This window comes from Furipterus horrens, unplaced genomic scaffold (genome assembly GCF_987537825.1).
Source record: "Furipterus horrens unplaced genomic scaffold, mFurHor1.1.pri manual_scaffold_11, whole genome shotgun sequence".
Taxonomy (NCBI): Eukaryota; Metazoa; Chordata; class Mammalia; order Chiroptera; family Furipteridae; genus Furipterus; species Furipterus horrens.
This window is the reverse complement of record NW_028327181.1, coordinates 34122550-34142864: the sequence shown is the minus strand read 5'-3', so window position 1 is coordinate 34142864 and position 20315 is coordinate 34122550. Positions and strand designations below refer to the sequence as shown.

The following is a 20315-nucleotide window of genomic DNA, read 5'->3' as shown; positions in this document are numbered from 1 at the left end:
AATCAAAGCTCCTTGACCATATTGCAGAAAATTGAAAAACAATTGCACTGAACAAAAGCCTTCTGTGCGAGGAGGGAGGGGGAGCAGCATGGACAGGGTGTGGGCTCTGGGTGCTCGGTAGGCAGCTGTGGGGTCTCCACGCAGGTGTGCAAGGGGAGCATCCACCGCTCCCTGCTGGCTCTGTCTCGTTGTAGGCTCCTCTGGGCAAACAGCTGTTATGGGTCATGTAGAAAGAGGAATAGATGCCTCAGAAATTGATTTAAATAAAGTAGAAAACAGACCACCACCTGACTGAGGGTTTATGCCACAGATTCCCCTCCCTGTCCTCCTGGAGGCAGATGGGAAGCTCTGCAACCAGCTACCCTGCATGGGAAGTGGGGGCCTGTGGGTGGGGAGGTGGGGTGCCATGGCTGCGGAAGGCTGTCACTGGACGCGCACTGGGGTTCGACCAGGGAACCTGCCAGTCAGCGTGGGGAGAAGGGAAGTGGAGAGGTCTGAACGCCCTGCCCTGCCTGAAGCCAGAACCCTCTTCCCTAGGAAAGCCCTCCTACTAGCCCAGAAGAGGCAGTGCCCTGGGGGACCCCACCTGTCACTTCACCCCTTTCCCATGGCTCCCAGCGGGCTGACCAGGTGGTTTCCCAGGAGAGGGAGTGCAGTGGTGCATGAGAGGCCCTCACAGCCTGCACTCTGTGCTTCTTACCTCCACAGGCTCAGTGTTCCGGGATGAGTTTGACCTGGCCATCCTCCAGCTGCAGGAGACCAATCGCCTGGAAATTCTGAAGCGTAAATGGTGGGAAGGGGGTAAGTGCCCCAAGGAGGAAGATCACAGAGCTAAAGGTAAGGGTGTCCAGGGCCTTCCCTCCTGCCCTAGACCCAACACAGCTTGTTTCTGTGTATAAATTCCAGCGAATGACTTCTAAGACACATGGAGAGAACTCTTGGATGGAACCTAGGGCTAGACTGAGACTGGCTGGGTGTCCATCTTACCTCAGGGTCCTGGCATATTGTAGGCATCCAATGTCCACCTGGCTCACAAGTGCTAGAGATTCCACTTCCACCACTTCTCCTGAACCCAGCCCCACCACCTGACCCTGGCTCTTGCCCATCACCTGAGAACCACATGGCTGAAGCGGCCCGTTCTCGTTCCTCACTCTTGCCCCTCCACAGTTCTCCCCCAGCAGCCAGAGTGACTTTCTCAGATGCGAGTGAGGGCACAGTGTCAGTCTGCACACACCTTGCACTGGTTCCCACGTCATTCAGAATTCAGGTCAAGCTTTCTGTAGCCTCAAGCCCCTCCCTGCTCTGTTTCTCCCTCAACATCCCCCTTTCGTTCTGTTCCCCAAGCCTCCCAGGTTGCAGCCACCTCAGAGGCTGCACATGTCCCCCCTCCCAGCCTTCCAAAGGAAGCTTCCTTAGCGAGAGCTTCCCTCCGCACCCACCCAGCTCCTCCCATCACCCGAGCCCTGTTTGATTTTCTTCCCAGACTTCCTCACTACCTGGCAGTACATTGTTCTTTCATGTATTTGTCTATTCCCACCTCCTCTACCAGAATGCCAGTTCTCATGGGGGCAGAGTTTGCCTTTTTCACAGGCTGTCCATAGGGTCTGGCACATGGATAGTTTATTGAATGAATGCATGAATGAGTGAATGAGTATTAAAGCAGGCTGAATAGAAAGCAGACACTGACTGACATGTGTAGTCTAAGGGTCACTAAGCACCCAGAGGAACACATATCCTGGTTTGCCCAGAATAGTCCCAGATTACACCTGTCGTAGATCAGTTAATCCTTGTTATTTATCTTTAGAACACCCCCCTCATTCTCAGGGTGTCCTAATGTGGACAATAAATCATATAGCTCCCCCTAGTAATCTACTTCAGCCTTGACAAAATATACAACAAATTCACCTATACACTCTCCCCTAGGAAGACAGCACAGTAATAAAATGGATATTAACACCATGTGCTTCCCTCTCTGCTCAGCATGATGAGACAGTGAATGACTTTGTGTTTCCAAGTACTTACGTGGCTCTCTATCCTGCAAGGAGAGATCACAGGAGCTTGGACCTGTGTGGGCAAGCCCTCTGTGAGTCAGAGGCAATGCTGCTCCTTCCACCAAAGGAATCTTCCCAGCTGCCCCTCCCCACAGATCAAGTGTGGAGGACACTAACTCTGTTCATTCAGAGAAAAAAAGAAATGGGGGAGGCACAGAGAAAAATATCAGGAAACTTTTGTGGGTTGGATAGAATGAGCTAGATGTTGAAGATGCCCAGAAACTGGGGGGGTGGGGGGGGTGGGGTTACTGCAGGCAATAAGCACCTTAAGGAAATGCAGGGAGACAGAAATGAGTGCAGCAGACAGGGCTGTGAGCAGACAGGGCAGGTGTTGCAGGTGGAGCAGAGAAGAATCCCCATGGAGAGAGACAGGCTGCCTGCAGTGTTTATACTAGGGAAGGTGTGAGTAGCAAAATGCTCCCCACCACCCGTTCCCCATAAAAAGACACATGAATTGAAAGCATTCTAAGTCTAACCAGGCATGGAATAGTCCAAATAAAATGTGATGATTGATAAGCTGACATACGTGAATGTTGTGCGATAACAATGAACTTGAGAGTGGTGGGAAAGAGGAAGTAAACAGCGCTAACTAGCTCCTGATCTGGAGCCATCTGAAGCAGACATGGAGAGATGGGCCTGGGACTGGAGCCAAAGAGCCCAGTCCTGCCTCTGACTGAGGAGCGTCTCCCAGCTGCCCTGGGTTCCTCCACATACCACCTCCCCGCTGGGGCTGAGTGCCTTCCGTGGCTTTAGACGGGGCCCTCAGCGCAACACACTGCATTTCTAGGGTTCTGCTTGGGTGATGGCTCCTCAGAGAGGGAGCCAGCCGCATAGGCTTCTGTGTCCTTAGCCTCCGCCACAGAGGCCGGCTCACAGTGGATCTCCAGGAAGTGTTTATGGGATGTCTGATTGTACTGACTGATACCAAAAGCAACCAGCTACTGGGTCCTCCCGAGCCACACCAAAGTGACGAATGAAACTGTGCTTGTAATTACTTTCCTCGGTAGCCTCTGTCCTCAGAGTTTTCTACACAGTTGAGTTGTCCCTGCTTCTGAGTAGCCCTCAGAGCCTCAGCCCCTCCAGCCCCTGCTGGTGCCCCCAGGTGGCCAGCTTTCCAGGCTTTTATAAACAGGATCCCATCTGACCCCCCAAAGCTGGTTTCCCCTTGCGAGTCCCCACCGAGTTAATCCCACTTCCCAATTTCCCCTTCATCCCTGACCCCTAAACCTCGCTGCAGGTCCTTCCCTTTTGTGCACTTATTTGCTACGTATACTTCTAATCCTGCAGAGAAACAGTGGGAAATTGGCAAACACACAGGGATGATGACATAGGATCTGGGTGCCTTACAGTTCTCACCCAGGGAGCCTCGGTTTAGGTCATCTCTCTCCCATTTTAGATGTCACCGGAAGTGCAATGGACTCTTTGTTTTCCCTCCCCACCCGCCAAGAATGGAGCTCTTCATACCTTACCCTCCTGTATCCTCTTAGTTCTTTTGACAGCCACTAGGATGGTTCTCTTCCCTGAGGCAGTTTTTTAAAAATATTTTATTTTTAGAGAGAGGGGAATGGAGGGAGAAAGAGAGGGAGAAGAACATCAATGTACGAGAGGTAGATTGATCGGTTGCCTCTTGCATGTGCCCAATGGGGACCTGGCTGCAACCCAGGCATGTGCCCCTACAGAATCGAACCAGCGATGTCCTGGTTCACAGGACAGCATGATACCCACTGAGCAACACTGGTCAGGGCTTCCCTGAGTAGTTTTTTTTTTCTTTTTTAAATATTTTATTTATTTATTTTTAGAGAGAGGGGAAGGAAGGGAGAAAGAGAGGGAGTGAAAGAGCAATGTAAGGCTGCCTCTAATGCGCCCCCAGCTGGGCACCTGGCCTGCAACCCAGGCATGTACCCTGACTGGGAATCGAAGCAGTGACCCTTCGGTTCACAGGCCAGAGCTCAATCCACTGAGCCACACCAGCCAGGGCCCCTGAGTAGTTTTGATAGGATTCAAAACAGTGGACACTAGGCCAAATGAACCTCACTTCATAGGTGGTCTTGTTGCATACACTACAATAGGTCATTGATCCTCAGTTTCCTCCTGTGGAAAATAGAGGTAAAAATAATAATGCTACCTTCAGGACTGTTATAAAGATTGAAGGAGTGAAATCATGTTAAACTTTCAGCACAGTGCCTGGTACAAAGGACATGCATGCCCATTTTATTCTAAAATCTTGGTCTAAAGGAACATTAAAGCACAGTGAGAGGTCTGAACAGTATTCACAAGCCACAGGTGTGCCTGTCTGTCCCCTGCTCCCTAAGGCTAGACAGCTCTTCTAAAATCAGTACTTAAGACATTTTGTGCCTGTTGATATCTGTCCTTCATGAACTATGAGAAACTCAAGGGCAGGGTCTGTGTCTTACTTATTTTTGTATCCCAGTGATCAGCATATCATCAGTCATCACATTTGATGAAATAAACAACAAATGAATGAATGACTGAATGAATGATCAGACTTCTCAAGGACCTCATCCTGGTACCATTTCCACACTCACCCTATGTCTGTTTCCTCCCAAACAGGAACACTGATGCCCCAGGGACTGGCATTGAAAGTGTTCTCATAGTCCCCATTGCACCCAACAAACACTGTAAACCACCTCACATCAGGCACTGTGCTAGGATCTGAGGTGATAAAAAGGAATGAGGTATGGCCCTATTCTCAAGAGGTTTAGAATGTAGAGAGAGGCACAAATAGTCTGTTGATGGTAGCAGCACTGTGGGACTGCTTAAATGAAGGAAGTGTTATGAAGCCTAGAGGAAGAAGTGATTAATTCTAAACAAAGGTTAGGGAATGCTTTACAGAGACAATTGGCCTGGTCCTTAGAGTGTTCACAAGTCACTGTTTTAGGAATGTTGTGGAGCACAGTTGTTACACTCAGACTTGCTTTGGGTAAGTAGGATAAGGTTGGAGCTAAGAAGGCCTTCAAGCCTAGGTAAAGGTATTTTGACTTCAAACTGGCATGTCCCAGACTTACATAGAAGGAGTTAATAGCAGAGGAAACTGAGTGTGCACTCTTAGGATCTGGCAACAGAGTCTAAAGCAGGCTTCCATGGTTGGAATTTCCGTAAAGTGTTCTGGTCTGTTCTAAAAACATGTGTAAATTTTGCATCTGACAATGCAATACAGGCATGTTACTTTAATGTGAATCTGGAAGTAAACTCAGCATTCCAGGAAGATGCCCCATGAACATCCCAGAGCTTTGCTTGGGCCTTGGTGCCTGAATGCCACACTGGACCGGGTGTGAGGGTCCCGGCGGCAGAGCCACAGGTTCTGGGTGAGGTGTGGCATAATGGGAGCAGGTGCTGTGGGAGGTGTTCTGAGCTCTCGCAGTGTTCCTGGTCCTAGGGGACAGTCATCACACTGGGAAGAACACAGTCAAATGGGCTTTCAGTTCCCAAAGAAGCTCTTACAATCCACAGCAGAACAAATGTTTTTGGAGGTCAAGGTATTTGATTTGCTTGAAAAGTGTTTTAGGATACAAAAGGCTAATACTTGAAGGAAGCTTGGCTTAAAATTGACAATAGAAGTTAAAAACAGAATCATCTCATCTGCCAACCAGGTACTAAAAGGAGGTGCTGGTTATGACAGGGAGCTCCTGAGCAGGAAAGGATATGTTTGAATGGGGCAGGTCCTTGTGTCCTGCTAGGACTGGAGACTGGCAGATAGAACTCCTAGATTATATTAGTTGAGGATTCCAAGAGAGAACGAGATTTTTGCTGGAGTTTGGCAAGCCCCAGGAATATGTGTTGGGCCATGGTGAATTGAGGGCGTGAGAGATGGCACACAAGGACCCAGGGCAGGGAGAGCCCGGTGACAGGCCTGTGTTTTCCTGGGCCCCAGACAAGAACATGGGAAATCGAAATGGAACCCAGCATTAGTACTAGGTACCTAACCCCACTCCCATGCCGTTTGTTATATTTTATCTCCTTTCCAGTCTTAGATCTGAAAAACATCCTGGAGCAAAGGGGGAACAGAGAAAGGGCTGCATTTCACTGAATGTAAAACCAAAGTGACTGAGGAGTCTATGTTTTTGACAATCAAGTGGAAATGAAAGTTTGAGGTAGATTCAGTACACTTATGAAAAGATAGTTACCACTTTTGTAGAGCGGTTGGCTTTGGAGACTCTTCTTCATTCCACGGCGGTGAAGAAAGACTGACCTGGCATCGGAGTTCAGGATAGATGGGGAAGAAAGCGGGGCGGAGACCAGGCTCTCGGGGAAGATGGAGAGCAGTGAACAGGAGGCTTCTCCTCTCGCCCCCCACAGGGACCAAATGTTCTGACTGGCAGCGAAAAGGGAACTGATCCAATGATAGGGGAAAATAAACGGTGGAAACCATCCTGTCGAGGTCACAGGGCTTCAGAAGATGCTAGAGTTCTGTCAATCAGCCAACACCCGCTTGCCTCTCTGCAGGTGTTCTTTGGAATGAGAGGGCGAGCTGCATTAACAAGCAGTGATGTCCGAGCAGGTGCAGTCTGGGAGGTGTGTGAACCACCATCTGAGCCAGGACTTCCGCTCCCATCCCAGTCACAGCAGCTGGTGCCAGGTTAAAGCAGTGGCCCCATTTCTGCCATGGTTGAAGCCCAGACAAATGTTGCTGAGAGGCTAAAAGGCTTCCTGGCCAAGTGAAAGTCCATATGACCTCCTCCAAGCCAAGAAGAAGCACTACTAGCCTGGAACAAGAGGTGCCATTGCTTGGTCAAATTAACCATCAGACTTGGGGAACATAACACTGCTCCAGAGACCCCCTGCTGTGCCAGAAGAACAGGCCCACCGTGACCCGAGAGGTCTCTCTGTAAGTTCTTCAAATGCTCGCCAGGAATGCAGCGCAGGAACATTTTTGTCCTGGTGACTCACATTGAACAAAGAGGAGTCATGTTAAAATGTTTTCTGAAGCAGATCTTTTCCTGATTTAAAACTGCTTTCACATGTGCCCACAGGAATGCGTAAAACAGGGAACAGGCAGAGAGAGATGGAGGGGAGGCAGCTAGGACTAGAAGAGGGTCCTTTCTTCAGAGACCTGAAACTGAGAGTGGCTGGCTATTGGTGACTGGTTTTCATTAGAAAGTAGCAGACAATGTGTGGTGCCTAATACAGTCATTTTCTACTTTGTCATCCTATGAAAATGTGAGAAATTTCAAAGATTCAAGTGCTATCCCACTTCTGATCCAGTATTATAGCTCCAACATCTTTGCCAAACTTCAGAGAAGCATCCAAACACTGGTCATAATGCCACTGATCCTGAAGTCTTTGTGCCAGGTCTTACTAAGCTCAGGTGAGAACCACAAAATAGCCTTTTGCCTCATCAGTGTCTATTTCTTTCTCTGTCTATAACTCAGTGACTTCCATGCACAGCTAAAAAATGATATGGCAGATTATGTGGAAGAATGGAGAGTTACAAAAAGAAGCAGGCTTCATTCCAAGCTGTTTAATTTTCTTCTGCCTTTTCTTCTCCAAAACATGTATTTTACTTATTTTCTCACTCAACTCCTATGAAAATAAATATCACTAGCCACTCACAGAGGCTAGCATCCTAATTCAAGGGGATTGGATTGCCAAAAGCTTGCAGAACAATTGCTAGACAAAAAGGTAGTAGATGAATTCCAAGGAAAGTAAATACCTTTATCTTGAAGCTCACAATCAAGCTTCAAAGAAACCTAAATACACCACTAGGCTGTGAAAATCAGGATCCCCTTTCAAGGAGGGAAAAGAGGCCAGAGACACTGACTCACAAAATCCTTAGAGAGCAGGAAGTTGGCTGACTGACACAGCTGGAGAATGAAAGTGTGAGACATCTTAGCGAGAGTCCGGGCAGGTGACTGGGGATGGGAGGGGAATTCTGGGGATGTTTTCCTCTTTCTTCTCAGGTGGCCCAGCCTGATTATCCTGGTTTTCTGCTTTCTCTGTACACAGCCAAGACTAGAAACCCATTGTGGGAGTTCAGATACTGTCTTAGAGAGATGGTTACAGGGGAAGCTTCTCCCTAATCAAGTCAAATTCATCAGCAAGAGACAGAGAGATTCAAGGGGATGCCAAAAAGCATGATCAGGAACAGAGGTAAATAGTGGCCCAGTGTGTGGGCATCAGAGGAGGTCAGTGATTATAAAGACTGTAGCCCAGCTTTGTCTGGAAACTGAGGCAAGAGCAAGTCAACAAATCATTGATTCAAACATTTGATGTAATGTTCTCCAGGAAAGAAGAGGATTTCATCAATCAGTGGAACTAATAGCCCATACACAAGACCCTCTTCCCCGGTCACTCTGGGGGTGGAGGTGTCCCAGGAATGAATTCAACCATCAAGGGCTAAGGGTGAGCCCTGTAATTATGCCCCTGGGACACAAGAGACCCCAGCTTCTGGGAGAGGCAGCATAGGGTAGGGGTCAGGGCTGCGGCTCCAGCTCCAACTTCAGCTGGAATCTGCCACCCAGAGCTTGAGCTTTCTTGTTAGGAAAGTGGGGTAAGAGTAGTGCCGATTTCACAGGGCAACTGTTAGAATTGAATTTTACTGTTTAGTGTGGTAATTTTGTTCCTAGTAAACACTTGTAAAAAACATTAGCTGAGCAATAAAATTAATCTAGATTTATCTTAGGTGTGAAAACTTGGGTAACTTAAGCGCTCTGAATTTCTACTCCTTTAACTGCAAAATTTGGACAGTGGGCCTCCTTTACAGTGTTTTTAATGATAATTGAATGAGATACAGAATGTTTTAAAAATGAAGTGGTCATAATTTGATAAATTGTTAAGTGCCTCTCTCATACTTTGTGTTTTGATAAACTGCAAAATTTATCAAATTATTCTCCCATCCCTTTTCCATTTCGTATTGTTTCCCTATTCTTCTCCACCACTGTCTCTGGAAAGCTGCTAGGCCTAGTCCACCAATGTCATAGTGAACATAAGGAGATGTGGCGAGCCTTCTTCTATGTCACAGTCCTCAGTAAGGCAACCATGATGAATCACTTTGCATCTTCTGGGAAGGTCATACAGGCCAGTTCACACATGAGTGTGTGCAGTTGTTATTTCCAACAAATAATTATATGGAGATAGGACCACTAAATATATTTGCATGGATGTAAAAGAATGTGATTATGAAATAGAAAGTACTTAAAAGTCACCTTGGTCAGAAATACGTGTTCCCGTCAAATGCTTTTAATGGGAAACATTACACAGACCTTCCGCACCTAAGCAGAGTGCTCAGTTCATGGAAGCTCCTCCAAAAGATGTGTTGAGCATCATCAGAGAACGAATGTGCTGCCCCTCGATGGGATGGTGGCACTAGTCTCTCCTGTCTCTGCCCTTGCCTCAGTGGTCCCTGTGGCCTCTCCCTGCCTCTTTGCCTCCCAGCCTCCAGCTTCCCCTTTCTTGTTCAGAAATAACTTCCCCACATCTCAGCTGCAGATTTCTACTGTGCTGTCTGGAAATATGCACAGATATTAAGGCCTGAGACATACATATACCCAACCCCTAGAAGTGATTATTTACAGAACTGAAGGCAGAACAGGTGTGTGGGTGGGTGGAGAATCAAATTTACTCAAAGGCACTACTTTCCAGGCAGCTGTTCTACTCTACAGCTGTAGAAACTATTTTATTTGTTAGAATTTGTCAACTGTCATTTATATTTGTAGGCAATCTGTATGTGACACCAAAGTGAGTCTTTAACCAGCCATGAGTTTGCAGGGAGAGTTCAATTCTGTTTCACTTAATACAATCTACAGCTGCGGCACAGCTGAGGCTCAGACATGAGCGTCGGTAGAAAATCCCAGTCTGAGACCCCTCTGTTTAGGTGGCCTCTGTGTGTTCCCATCTAAACAAGGAGAGAGAGGCGCATTAGATGGCTTCGCCTTGCAGGTGTCAAGGCATCTGTGAGTGCAGTGAGGGTCATGGCAAGACTGGAGGGAGTCCACCCAGGGGTTCTCCTGAGTGATGGCTATGGCTAGGGAAGGTGCTGGACTTCCTGGAGAACGACCGATGACAGTGAGAAAAAATACTGCACTCTTAACACTTGCTTCCCACTCGCCACTCCTGCTCCATCTGTTTCTCAACACTGACTCTGCCAGCAAACTATTCTCGCTTTCAGTTTCCAATATGCTCCTAAAGGCATGAGTGGTATACAAGTCACACTCCTGAGGGGAGGACACCACTCAGCCAGGAATCAGCACTCTGAAGCCAACACCCACGATCAACATTCTGGTCCTGAAACATGAGAAACTGGGAAAAAAAAGACTGTGGGGTGTTTCAGTGACTCATGGTTTCCACTAGGATCCTGTTAAAACCTCAGGGCCTCCCAGAAGCTTTCCCTGGTGAAATCAACATTATCCCAACACAGATAACTTGTCTGCTTAGGCCCCTCCCCCATGCCCTCACACCTGCCTGGACCCAGTGCTGTCAGGCCACCATGTGTGAGCCACGGGATGTGCAATCTGCTTCTGGCCATACGTGGTGCAGTCTGGGCATCTGCCTCCATGACTAGGCTGGGAGCACTCAACAAGGATGGCCACACTTCACTATTATCTCAAACAAAACTTAATTGTGAAGGAATACACATCACAGTATGGATCCAAAGCTTTTGATAATACAAGCTTCTACATCTGGAATGTCTTTAGCCTTTTTGTTTTCCTGCTCACTCTTTCCACAAACAGTCTTGGGCTCTAATTGGGCTTCAGGCACCATGATTATGGAGTTACAGAGTTTAACAAGACATGGATCTTCCCCCACTGGAACTCACAGAATAATGGGAAGTCCAGATACAGATAATTAAACTAGTGTATGAGGTCTGTCTGGAAAAAGTCCAGCCATTGTTAATATAATGAGAATGGTTTGTGAAACATGGATGTAACCTGGCAGCCAAGGAGAGTGGACTGGAATGCACATGTGTGAACAATGACAACATCACTGTACTAGTCAGTGGGGGCAGTAGACTCCATTGAGTGAGTGTGTGTACTATGTGGCCATTGCATTAAAAATGTCTGAGCTAGTAGACCAATGAATCTGCATCCAATTTTGTGTTAAGCTTGAACATTTCTCCGTGGAAACTGTTCAGATGATTCAGAAGGTGGCAGCTATGGGCCACTGGTGATTGGCAGCTTCATCACGAAAACGTGTCCACTCATGCAACATGTCTCATGCAAAGATTTTTGGCAAAACATCAAATCGCCCAGGTGACTCGCCCTGTCATCCCCCAGCCCAGATTTGGCACCATGCAACTTCTGACTTCTCCCCAAACTAAAATTTCCTTTGAAAGGGAAGAGATTTCAGACCTTCGATGAGATTCAGGAAAATATGACGAGGCAGCTGATGGCGATTGGGAGAACTGTGTGAGGTCCCAAAGTGCCTACTTTGAAGGGGCCTGAGGCATCATTGCCCTATGTACAATGTTTCTTGTATCTCGTATCTTCTTCAGTAAATGTCTCTTTTTCATAGTACATAGCTGGATACCTTCTGGACAGACCTTGTATTATTTTATGCAATTTTAGAGTGGTACACTGAGCTTTATCACACAAAAACGATGTAACTGAGCTTTATCACACAAAAACAATGTAACATCAGAAAAAGTGGCCCAGAGAAAGTGTCTCCTGAGCTAAATCTTAAAGGAGAGGTTGAGGTTAGCCAGATGTGTGTCTGGGGCATGAGGACAGGCTCCATCTGGGTAGAGGGACTAACACAGTAAAAGTACATAGGTAAGGGCAACAAGGATGTGTGCTGGGAGTTCTAAACAGGTCTGTGTTACTAGAGGATGTGTCACAGTTAGATTCTGCATTTCAAAAACACCATCCAGGCAACTATGTGTAGGGCAGAGCTGAGGAGGACTCAGCTACAAACAGGGAAGTCATTTTGGAGGACGCTGCAATAGTCCAAGCAAGAGAAAGTGAGGGCCTGAACTAGGGAAGTGGTAGGAGAGATAGAAATAAAATCAACAGGGCTTGGTAATTAGCCTAGTGCATGGAGGAGAAGCAAGAGACCAAATGCAGAAAACTAAAGAGAGAACATGCCCCAGAGCCAGCAGAAGTGACTGAGAAGATTGAAAGACAGCAGAGAGCAATGTTTTCATTAAAAGCCAGAAAAGGGTGTGACTGATAACGTCAAGTGCTACAAGCAGTCACTTAAGATCAGGACTAGAAATTTTCCAATAAGTTAGAAGTAAAATGTTCATTGGTGAACTTGGTGAGGGGGCTGTTAGTGTTGAAGGAAGAAACTGCATGGGTTGAGGAGTGAATAGAAAAAACAAAAATGAATTCAGAACTCTTTCAGATACCATAGACAGGATGGCCCAGGGCCTAAAAGCATCCAAAATTATGTTTGAAGTCTAAATAAAAGTATTAGTTTCAAAAAGCAATAAATAAATAAATAAATAAATAAATAAATAAATAAATACCTCAAAAATTAAATTAAGGCAGACATGTTGAATTAAATACCTCCAAAATGTGACATTGTTTTGACTATTAACTTTTAAATGTAATATTTATTAAAAACTTCATTACATTTAGAAGTAACTTTTGTTAGATTTTTCTCATTTAGCACAAAGATTGCTGAGAAATCACAATCAATTATAAATTAACCCTTTCTTGTCTTTCAACCATTTCAGAAACAGAATTTTAAAAATTCATTCAACATAAGATGTGGGTGCATTTTCTTTTGCTTATTTTCATGTGAGTTGGGGTCTGCAAATGTAAGCTTTTTAAGGGCTTTAAAATGTCTTAAAATAGTTCTGATATAAATAACTGTTTCAAAAAGCTTGTCCGGGGAAGGAAGAACAGAGAAGGAGTGTTCACTAGGCAGAGCTGGGGGGCAAAAAAGGATTTTCCTGCTTTCTTTGAGAAGGAAGAGATGTGAGTGTGCCTCTGCACTAAGGGGAGAAGACTGAGCAGGGCCGAGGTGACTCTGAGAGGCAGGAAGCAGCTGAGCCCCATGGCAGACCTGCACCTGGAGACAGGGCAGAACACCTCCTCCGCAGGAACAAGAGGGAGCCCATAAGGGGGTCCTGGTCATTTTTCCTCCCAAAGTGGCAGGAGAGGTGTAGAGTAAGTACCTAAGCAGTCACTTGGGAACTATTTACCTGAATAGGTGAGCATCCTTGGTCACTAACCCCTCACTGGGGATATCCATCCAGCCTTTCTCCACAGAGGCCAGCTGGAGAAGCTAGCTCATCCATGATGCTCAGATGACATCCCAAGACCTCAGTTCTCAACCCTTAACCCTGTGGCAGGAGCATCTGCCTCCACACGCCAGCCAGATCCTGGTGTATTCTCTTTTAAGTGTGTCTGCTGCCCAACCCCCACCCCGACCCCACCTATGGATCCTGATGTTCCAACGGTCCAAAGCCTTCTGCCCAAATGTTCCCAGGTTAGAGAGGCATGTGTTCAGATAAACCCTAAGCACCTTTCTCCTCAAAGGTAGAAATCTATCCGAACCCTATATGCCTTCCCTTAAAATAATACCATTTTTGATTATTCGAAAGAGAGGATCTCACTACATCAGTGCTCTGGGGTTGGCTGTGCGCACCCACAGATCAGCGCATGAGCCCATGTGGCACAGTCACCACGTGAGCCCTTGGAGCCATGGTGTAATTAGCAGTGCAGGCAGGTACTGCACCATGCTACGCTATTTTAAAACCAAAATAAAAGAAGCACATGCCCATTGGAGGCCTTGTGAGAGGAAACCCAAGGCACTTTGGTAGAGCTATGTAAGGCTCTTTTTCTGGCTTTCCCGGGTGCAGAAAGCAGTGTCGAATCTCTGCTCCTGAATCCCTGCTCATGTCTCAGTGTGGTGTGAAGTGGACTCACCCTAACACTGACACAGCTCCACATCCTGCAGTGGCCCTCCTGATTGAACAGTCAGTTGTGTAAGCATTTTTGACTAGCACAGGACATAAGCAACCTTCTTGACGTTTTCCTGGATGAAAGATGCTTTTTTTGTGGATTTCTTGAATACCAAAAATAGCATCCAGTTACATAGTTAACCTTAATGTTCAATACTGTGGAAATGAAACAACCATACAATTTCACAAATATTAATTGAGTATATTACATGCCAGGTGTCATGCTAAACAATGAGGGCCCAACCAAAAACCATGCCTGACTAAAAGGAACCTGCAGGCAAGTACACTTCTAAAAGGTTCAGGGCTGGAAGAGTTACCTGTGAAGTGTACTTTAAAATACAGATTCTTGGGCCCCATCGCCAGAGATATGGGTTTGATAGGTCTAGGGGAACAACTAGAAATCTATATTTTAACAAACTTCCCAGGAAGTTCTGATGGCAGGTAGCACTGGGAACCACTGGTCTGGTAGGGTAAAAAGTAAAAGTTTTATTCTCCAAATTACTATTTTAGTAAACATGTTTTTTCTAACTATAGTTTGGTTAAAACAATTGTTCTATGTTAAGCAAACGCATGAGTAAGGCTGGCTAACTTTTTAGTGCAAATACTAGAATGTATAGATATTTTGGAATCACAAGCTAACTCAAATTTCTCTGAGCTCTTTTCTTAAAATGATCCCCATGACCCACTCCCAGACACCCTGTGGGAGCTTTGCACCAGTCTCCTGCCTTTGCAACTAGGATCCCCTCCCACTTTTACTCCAGCTATGTTGCTTTTTTTTCAAAAAAATCATACCTTTTCAAGGAATATGTTCATAAAGCATCTATAAGTCTCAAGTTCTTGTTATTTAAATGACTGAGCGTTTTTGGTAGAATGATTATGTCTTCCAGCTCTTTTACACTATTTTTTGTTTGTTATTTTCTTACAGGATTGGGAATGGAGAATATTGGTGGAATCTTTGTGGTTCTTATTTGTGGCTTAATCGTGGCCATTTTTATGGCTATGTTGGAGTTTTTATGGACTCTCCGACACTCAGAAGCTACTGAGGTAAACCTCCAAGGGGGCATGACCTGTAGAGCTGTCCGAAGGGACAAATTCACAGGTTCGTGAGTGGACAAAAGTCATTTCAGATGGGTCCTGTGAAATCCCATGTGAGGCAGAGTGCTCATAGACAGGAGATCTGTCCAGGGCTTCATCACTTAAAGAAATGGCATGGAACTTCCAGGTTTCAGAGTCTTCTAACACAGAGGTCCCCAACCCCAGGGCCATGGGCCAGTACTGGTGCGGTTAGGAACCAGGTGCAATAGAAGGTCGCTTCCTGCCCCCCGCCCCCAACCCCTTCCATGGAAAAACCAGTCCCTTGTGCCAGAAGGGCTGGGGGCTGCTGTTGTAGGAAACAGCTCAGCAAATGAATATGTGAAAAAAAAATTATGAACAACAAAGTCTTATACAACTATAATTTAAGATGTATCATTGTGAAGAAAAACAGGCAAAAGTACCAGCTTACTAATGGAAACCATAACTTTAATTCTTCCATCTTAAGTATGTTTTCCACTTACAAGTAAAGATTGCTTAGATACTACAATTCATGTGAGCCCAAGAATTACATCTCCCTCCTCAGGGATTTTGAATCAGTTTAATTCCCAAAGCTGTGGCATAGAAACTGGGTTAATATAAGTTTCACACACGTGAAAGGGTCTGAGATGACGGATGAAAACTTGATCCCATTCTATCTCAGAGAAGGGCCAGAAATCCTTACGTGCTAATTGCATTCTTTGTTTTTAATATACATTAGCCTCTATCTCAATCTCCCAGCTCTGAAACTTCTTAAATCTCCTTCACTAATTGACACTGGATAAGCAGCTCATAACAGCACAGAAGTGTACAGTCTCTATACATTTATGAATTCCAGCCTCTCACAGAGCCTTGATTCACACTGCCTTCAGTCTTTCCACTCTCTACTCTCTGTGCTCAGCCTCTTTCCCATTTTCCAACGGGACTTCATATGGGTACCCACTCCTCACACCCCTTTGCTCCTTCATGCACAGAGGTTAATTGTACCTCCCACCTCACCAAGAAATAAGAGTGACCAATGAGCACCCCACCTAAAAATTTCTGCCCAGTTAAAGCCATGCCTGCAGTTGCAGCACATGTTCTAGTCATTCTTCCTTCTCAGACTTAATCCATCTTTCCTCAGCTACTCTAGGATGATCTTTCTCCCCTTTAATTCTTCTTCTTGCTTGCTCTCCAAAATCTTAAAATTTGCTCAAGCATACTCTCTATTTTGTAAATAATATCAATATTACTATTGCTCCTGACCTTTCCCTCCCCTCTCCCAAACCAAGGTGATCCAACTGCTTCCATTTCCTTGCCTCCCCTTGAACCCTCCATCCAGGCAGCTTGGCTTTGAAATGTCACTGTTAAGAGATCAGAGCCCTCCCAATGGACAAGCCGGAGAGGTGCCATCGGACCTTGCTGCCCCTCAGGGTGGCCCATGGCAAAGTGAACAGTGTGCCCCAAAAGCTCTCTCCTCACTTGCCTTGCTTGGCAATGAGCTCTCTGGCTGGCTCTCCTCTCTACAGCTTTGCTGACTTTTCACTGTTGTCAACTCCTACACAAATTATACTTACTTATTACTTCTAGAAAGAAAGACCTAGTTCAAGCATTCCTTTCCCTGCAAAAACTTCTCCAACTCTCCTGCCTTCTTCCCTGAATCAGAAGAGTTCATCATTCCACAACCTTTCCAACACCAGTGTGACCTGTATGTACCCAGAGTACTTACACACTGCGTTGCAAGTAGGACTGTGTCTTTTATCTCTTTGTTTCCATGAAAAGTGCAGTCAATAGATATATGTTGTTACAATCTTGTCATTTGTAACAGATTAGGCAGGTGGTGGTGTTTTACCTGTTATAGTTATTCTTAGAAGCACAGAGAGGTCAAGTGCCTTGCTGTAGAGTCTCTGCTATTTAGTATCAATAGTAGTTTAGAATCACACTATTCTTACTCAGGCCATCTTCTTTTAGCATCTCTGTAGGTGCTTCAAGTAGAGGATCTGTATATATTTTGTTACTCTTCCAAGAGCTCACCCCATAGCTTGGGCATACCTTGAAAAATTCAATGAGGACTCCCAATAGCTAAAATGAAGAAGAGGAAGAACTACCTTAGCTATTTGTCAAACACCAGTCCTGTTGATAGAACTGGAAGACTGGAAGAGACAACATAAAAGAGCAGAAGGCTTCTTCTCCCATCAGGGTCTGGGAAGGTGTCCTTTCTAGCACAGGATAGACAACTAAAGTGAGTATGCTTGCTCTTTAGGTTCAAATTCTGGTTCAGCTATTTATTAGTCGAGTAATTTTTAGCAAGATATATAACCTTTGAGCCTTCATTTTTCACATCTGTGAAATGGGTATAATAGCAGTAACAGTGATGGCAGTCCAGATTCATGATTCTTTGTCCACAATTCTGAAACTTAAGAAGCTCAGAAAGTTCCAAGTTTTTTATGATTGTCAAGCAAATGCATTTGGTGACAGAACTTGAATTGGTATGAAACTTGTATATGATCTTTTTCTCATTCAGTGTGAAGATACATACATTTTGCTATAAAAATATCAATGTGTTTGAATATAGAGTCTGCCCCAGACCTCACTGATACATAATAATTGTATGTGTATTATATTACTTTCCTAGAATACGAAGTATCCTGAAACACAGCTGGGTTTTATAGCAAGAGACTGAGGACCTGTAGGAGTAGTGCTGCTGTGGTTTTTGTTGTTCCAATTATTAAAATGCATCCTCTCCAGCTCTAACCAGTCAATTAAAGAAATGAGACTCTTTAGCCTGAGAACAAAATGTTCCTGGAGACATGGTCGCTTTTTCAAATACCTGATGTAGACTTACATGGAGTAGAAGGGTTGTTTATCTAGTAGGCTTCTGTGTGCAAACTTAACTGGTGTTAATGGAAAATGTCAGGGCGTGGAATTGTTAACTCAGTAGACCCAAGCAACACTCCCCAGCCCCCGACACATACACACACACACACACACACACACACACACACACACACACACACACATTTCCTAACACGGAAAGACTTTTGACGGTGTTCCAACAAAGACTGGGCGGCCGGCTGGCAGGGCTGTGGAACATTACAGTAGGGTGTCTGAATATCAACTAGAGGCTGGGAGTGAGGGGCTGGATCGAAAGGCCTTCATTAATCTTCATATCCAAGGTTCTACATCCATATGACTCTGTGATACCTGCCCTAAGCTCATCTGAACGCGCGCTCAGGGGGCCCCCAGGGGTTGGCTCTGAGAGGGTGGGCGGTGACCCCTCGTGTTTTCCAGGTGTCCGTCTGCCAGGAGATGGTGACGGAGCTGCGCAGCATCATCCTGTGTCACGACAGCGTCCACTCCCGCCGGCGGCGTGCCGGGGTGCGGCCCGCGCCCCCAGTGCCCGAAGAGCGCCGGCCTCGGGGCACGGCGACGCTCAGCAACGGCAAGCTGTGCGGGGCCGGGGCCGGGGAGCCCGACCAGCTGGCGCAGAGACTGGCGCAGGAAGCCGCCCTGGTGGCGCGCGGCTGCACGCACATCCGAGTCTGTCCGGAGTGCCGCCGGTTCCAGGGCCTGCGGGCCCGGCCGTCGCCCGCCCGCAGCGAGGACAGTCTGCAGTGGGAGAAGGCCGCCGGCAGCGGCGAGCCCGAGTAGCCCTCGCGGGCGGGCGGGGGGGGCGGGCCCGGCGGCGCTGCTGTCTCTCCGGAGCCCAGACTCGGCCGCGGCCGCCCTTCTTTCCGGATTTCGGATCCAGTTCTTATACAAAAGGGTCGAAGAACCCAACGCCCCAGCCAGAGACAGCGCCCTGGTCTGGGAGCAAGGTCCACCCAATGTCGTTGCGCCCTAATGGGGACGGGACGCTCTGCCGCCGAAGCACGAGGACGCGTCTTCTCCCAGTGGGCCTTTCCTTCCTGCCCGAAGGACAGTCTGGGGCGGGAGTCCCTCCCAGACCTGTCCAATGAATTGGTGGAATTTCCCATTAAGAAGGGACCGTTGTACTCTGGGTTTAGTTCTTACAAGAAAAAAATAATAATAAACTCAACAGGGAAGGTTTTCTTTTCTGGATTTGTATATTTTTGTTTAGGTTTTGTTAATGTTTCCCCGTTCTCTTCCCAAACCCCTTTTCTTCTTTGTTGTCTTCTCAGTTCTGTTCCTCGTTTTTGTTTGCTTGTTCATTTGGAGGGGTAGGCTGGGTTAGGGAATAGAAGTCTAAATAATCCCTGATCCTTTTTCCTAACTTTTAGGAAATGGAGTGGCCAGTGAGTGAGATCTCAGTGCTGAACTCCCCTTTCTGTACAGTGACTAGGGTACAGTGTAGGAGAAGCGTCTTGGGAAGAATAAGGTGGAGAGTCTCTAATAAAAGTCCACTAAAGTAATTTTTAAATTCCTCCAAACTAGTTAACTCCTAGCTTACTCAAAGAAACCTTCAAATGGCTGGGGCTTCAAGGGTTAATATGTCTTTTTTTCTCTTTCTGATTTTCACTCTTATTGGTTTTGGTTTGGCCTTTTGTGATCTCTACAGAAGAAGACAGGTGAGAAGAGCAGAGTGCACAAACTAGCTGGAAGCTTGTCTAAGGAGTAGAAAGGGAAGGCACAATTTCCCACTGTGAAGCTGGCTTCACATGGAAGGTGCTGTTCACAGAGGACAAAGAAGGGGCCCCTGGGTGTGTGATGCATCTCTTTTAACCAAACTCAGTAGCTGCCTATGAAACCAGGCCCCACGGCTATTATGGATTGGGTGATTTCTTGCTATTAGACCTGAGAACTGGGTGTATATGTGTGTGTGTGTGTGTGTGTGTGTGTGTGTGCGCGCGCGCGCGCGCGCGCATGCGTGTGCATATATGTATGTTTATTAAATGGAAAGACCTTAAGTAATCAAGAGTTCACCAGGTTCCTGGAAGAGCGGTGGGTCTCTTAGCCAATACACAGGCATGGGAACTGGGAATTCTTGAGTTCTAACCTCAGCCTGGACAGTAGCCCCCTTATGTGATCTCAGCAAAGCACTGAATTTCTCTTCCATCTGCAACATCAGTTATGGATGCTTTCCAGGCTCTCAGAGGGCAGCTTGTTAGATGTTTGCAGGAGCCAGCGTGCTCATCTGCTAGAAGGCATGAGGCTTTCAACCGCTGTGTGATCTTTACTTGTTTTCACCAAATGGGAATTTTGTGCAGAGTTTTCATTTTCTGATAGAAGACATAAATTCTATGCAATTTCTGATTGTAGACTAAAACAAATTAGAGGAAGCAGGAAATAAATAGTCACTACCACCATGTCCACCACCATCAACACCTTCAATCAAACTGTCCTCACATTTTTCCGTTCTGAATGTACTAAAATAAAGACATCTTTGGAAG

General features: G+C 46.2%; 1 protein-coding gene across 1 annotated transcript in view; it reads left to right on the top strand.

Annotated features, from left to right (window-relative positions):
* Positions 1-18627, top strand: part of GRIK4 (glutamate ionotropic receptor kainate type subunit 4) — a 214055-nt gene extending 195428 nt beyond the window's left edge. Inside the window, exons 16-18 of the mRNA XM_090257477.1 lie at positions 709-837; positions 14840-14958; positions 18256-18627. Coding sequence (XP_090113603.1) covers positions 709-837; positions 14840-14958; positions 18256-18615 — 608 coding nt within the window. The 3' untranslated portion in view covers positions 18616-18627. The remainder of the gene's footprint in view (positions 1-708; positions 838-14839; positions 14959-18255) is intronic.
* The last annotated feature ends 1688 nt before the right edge of the window (positions 18628-20315 follow it).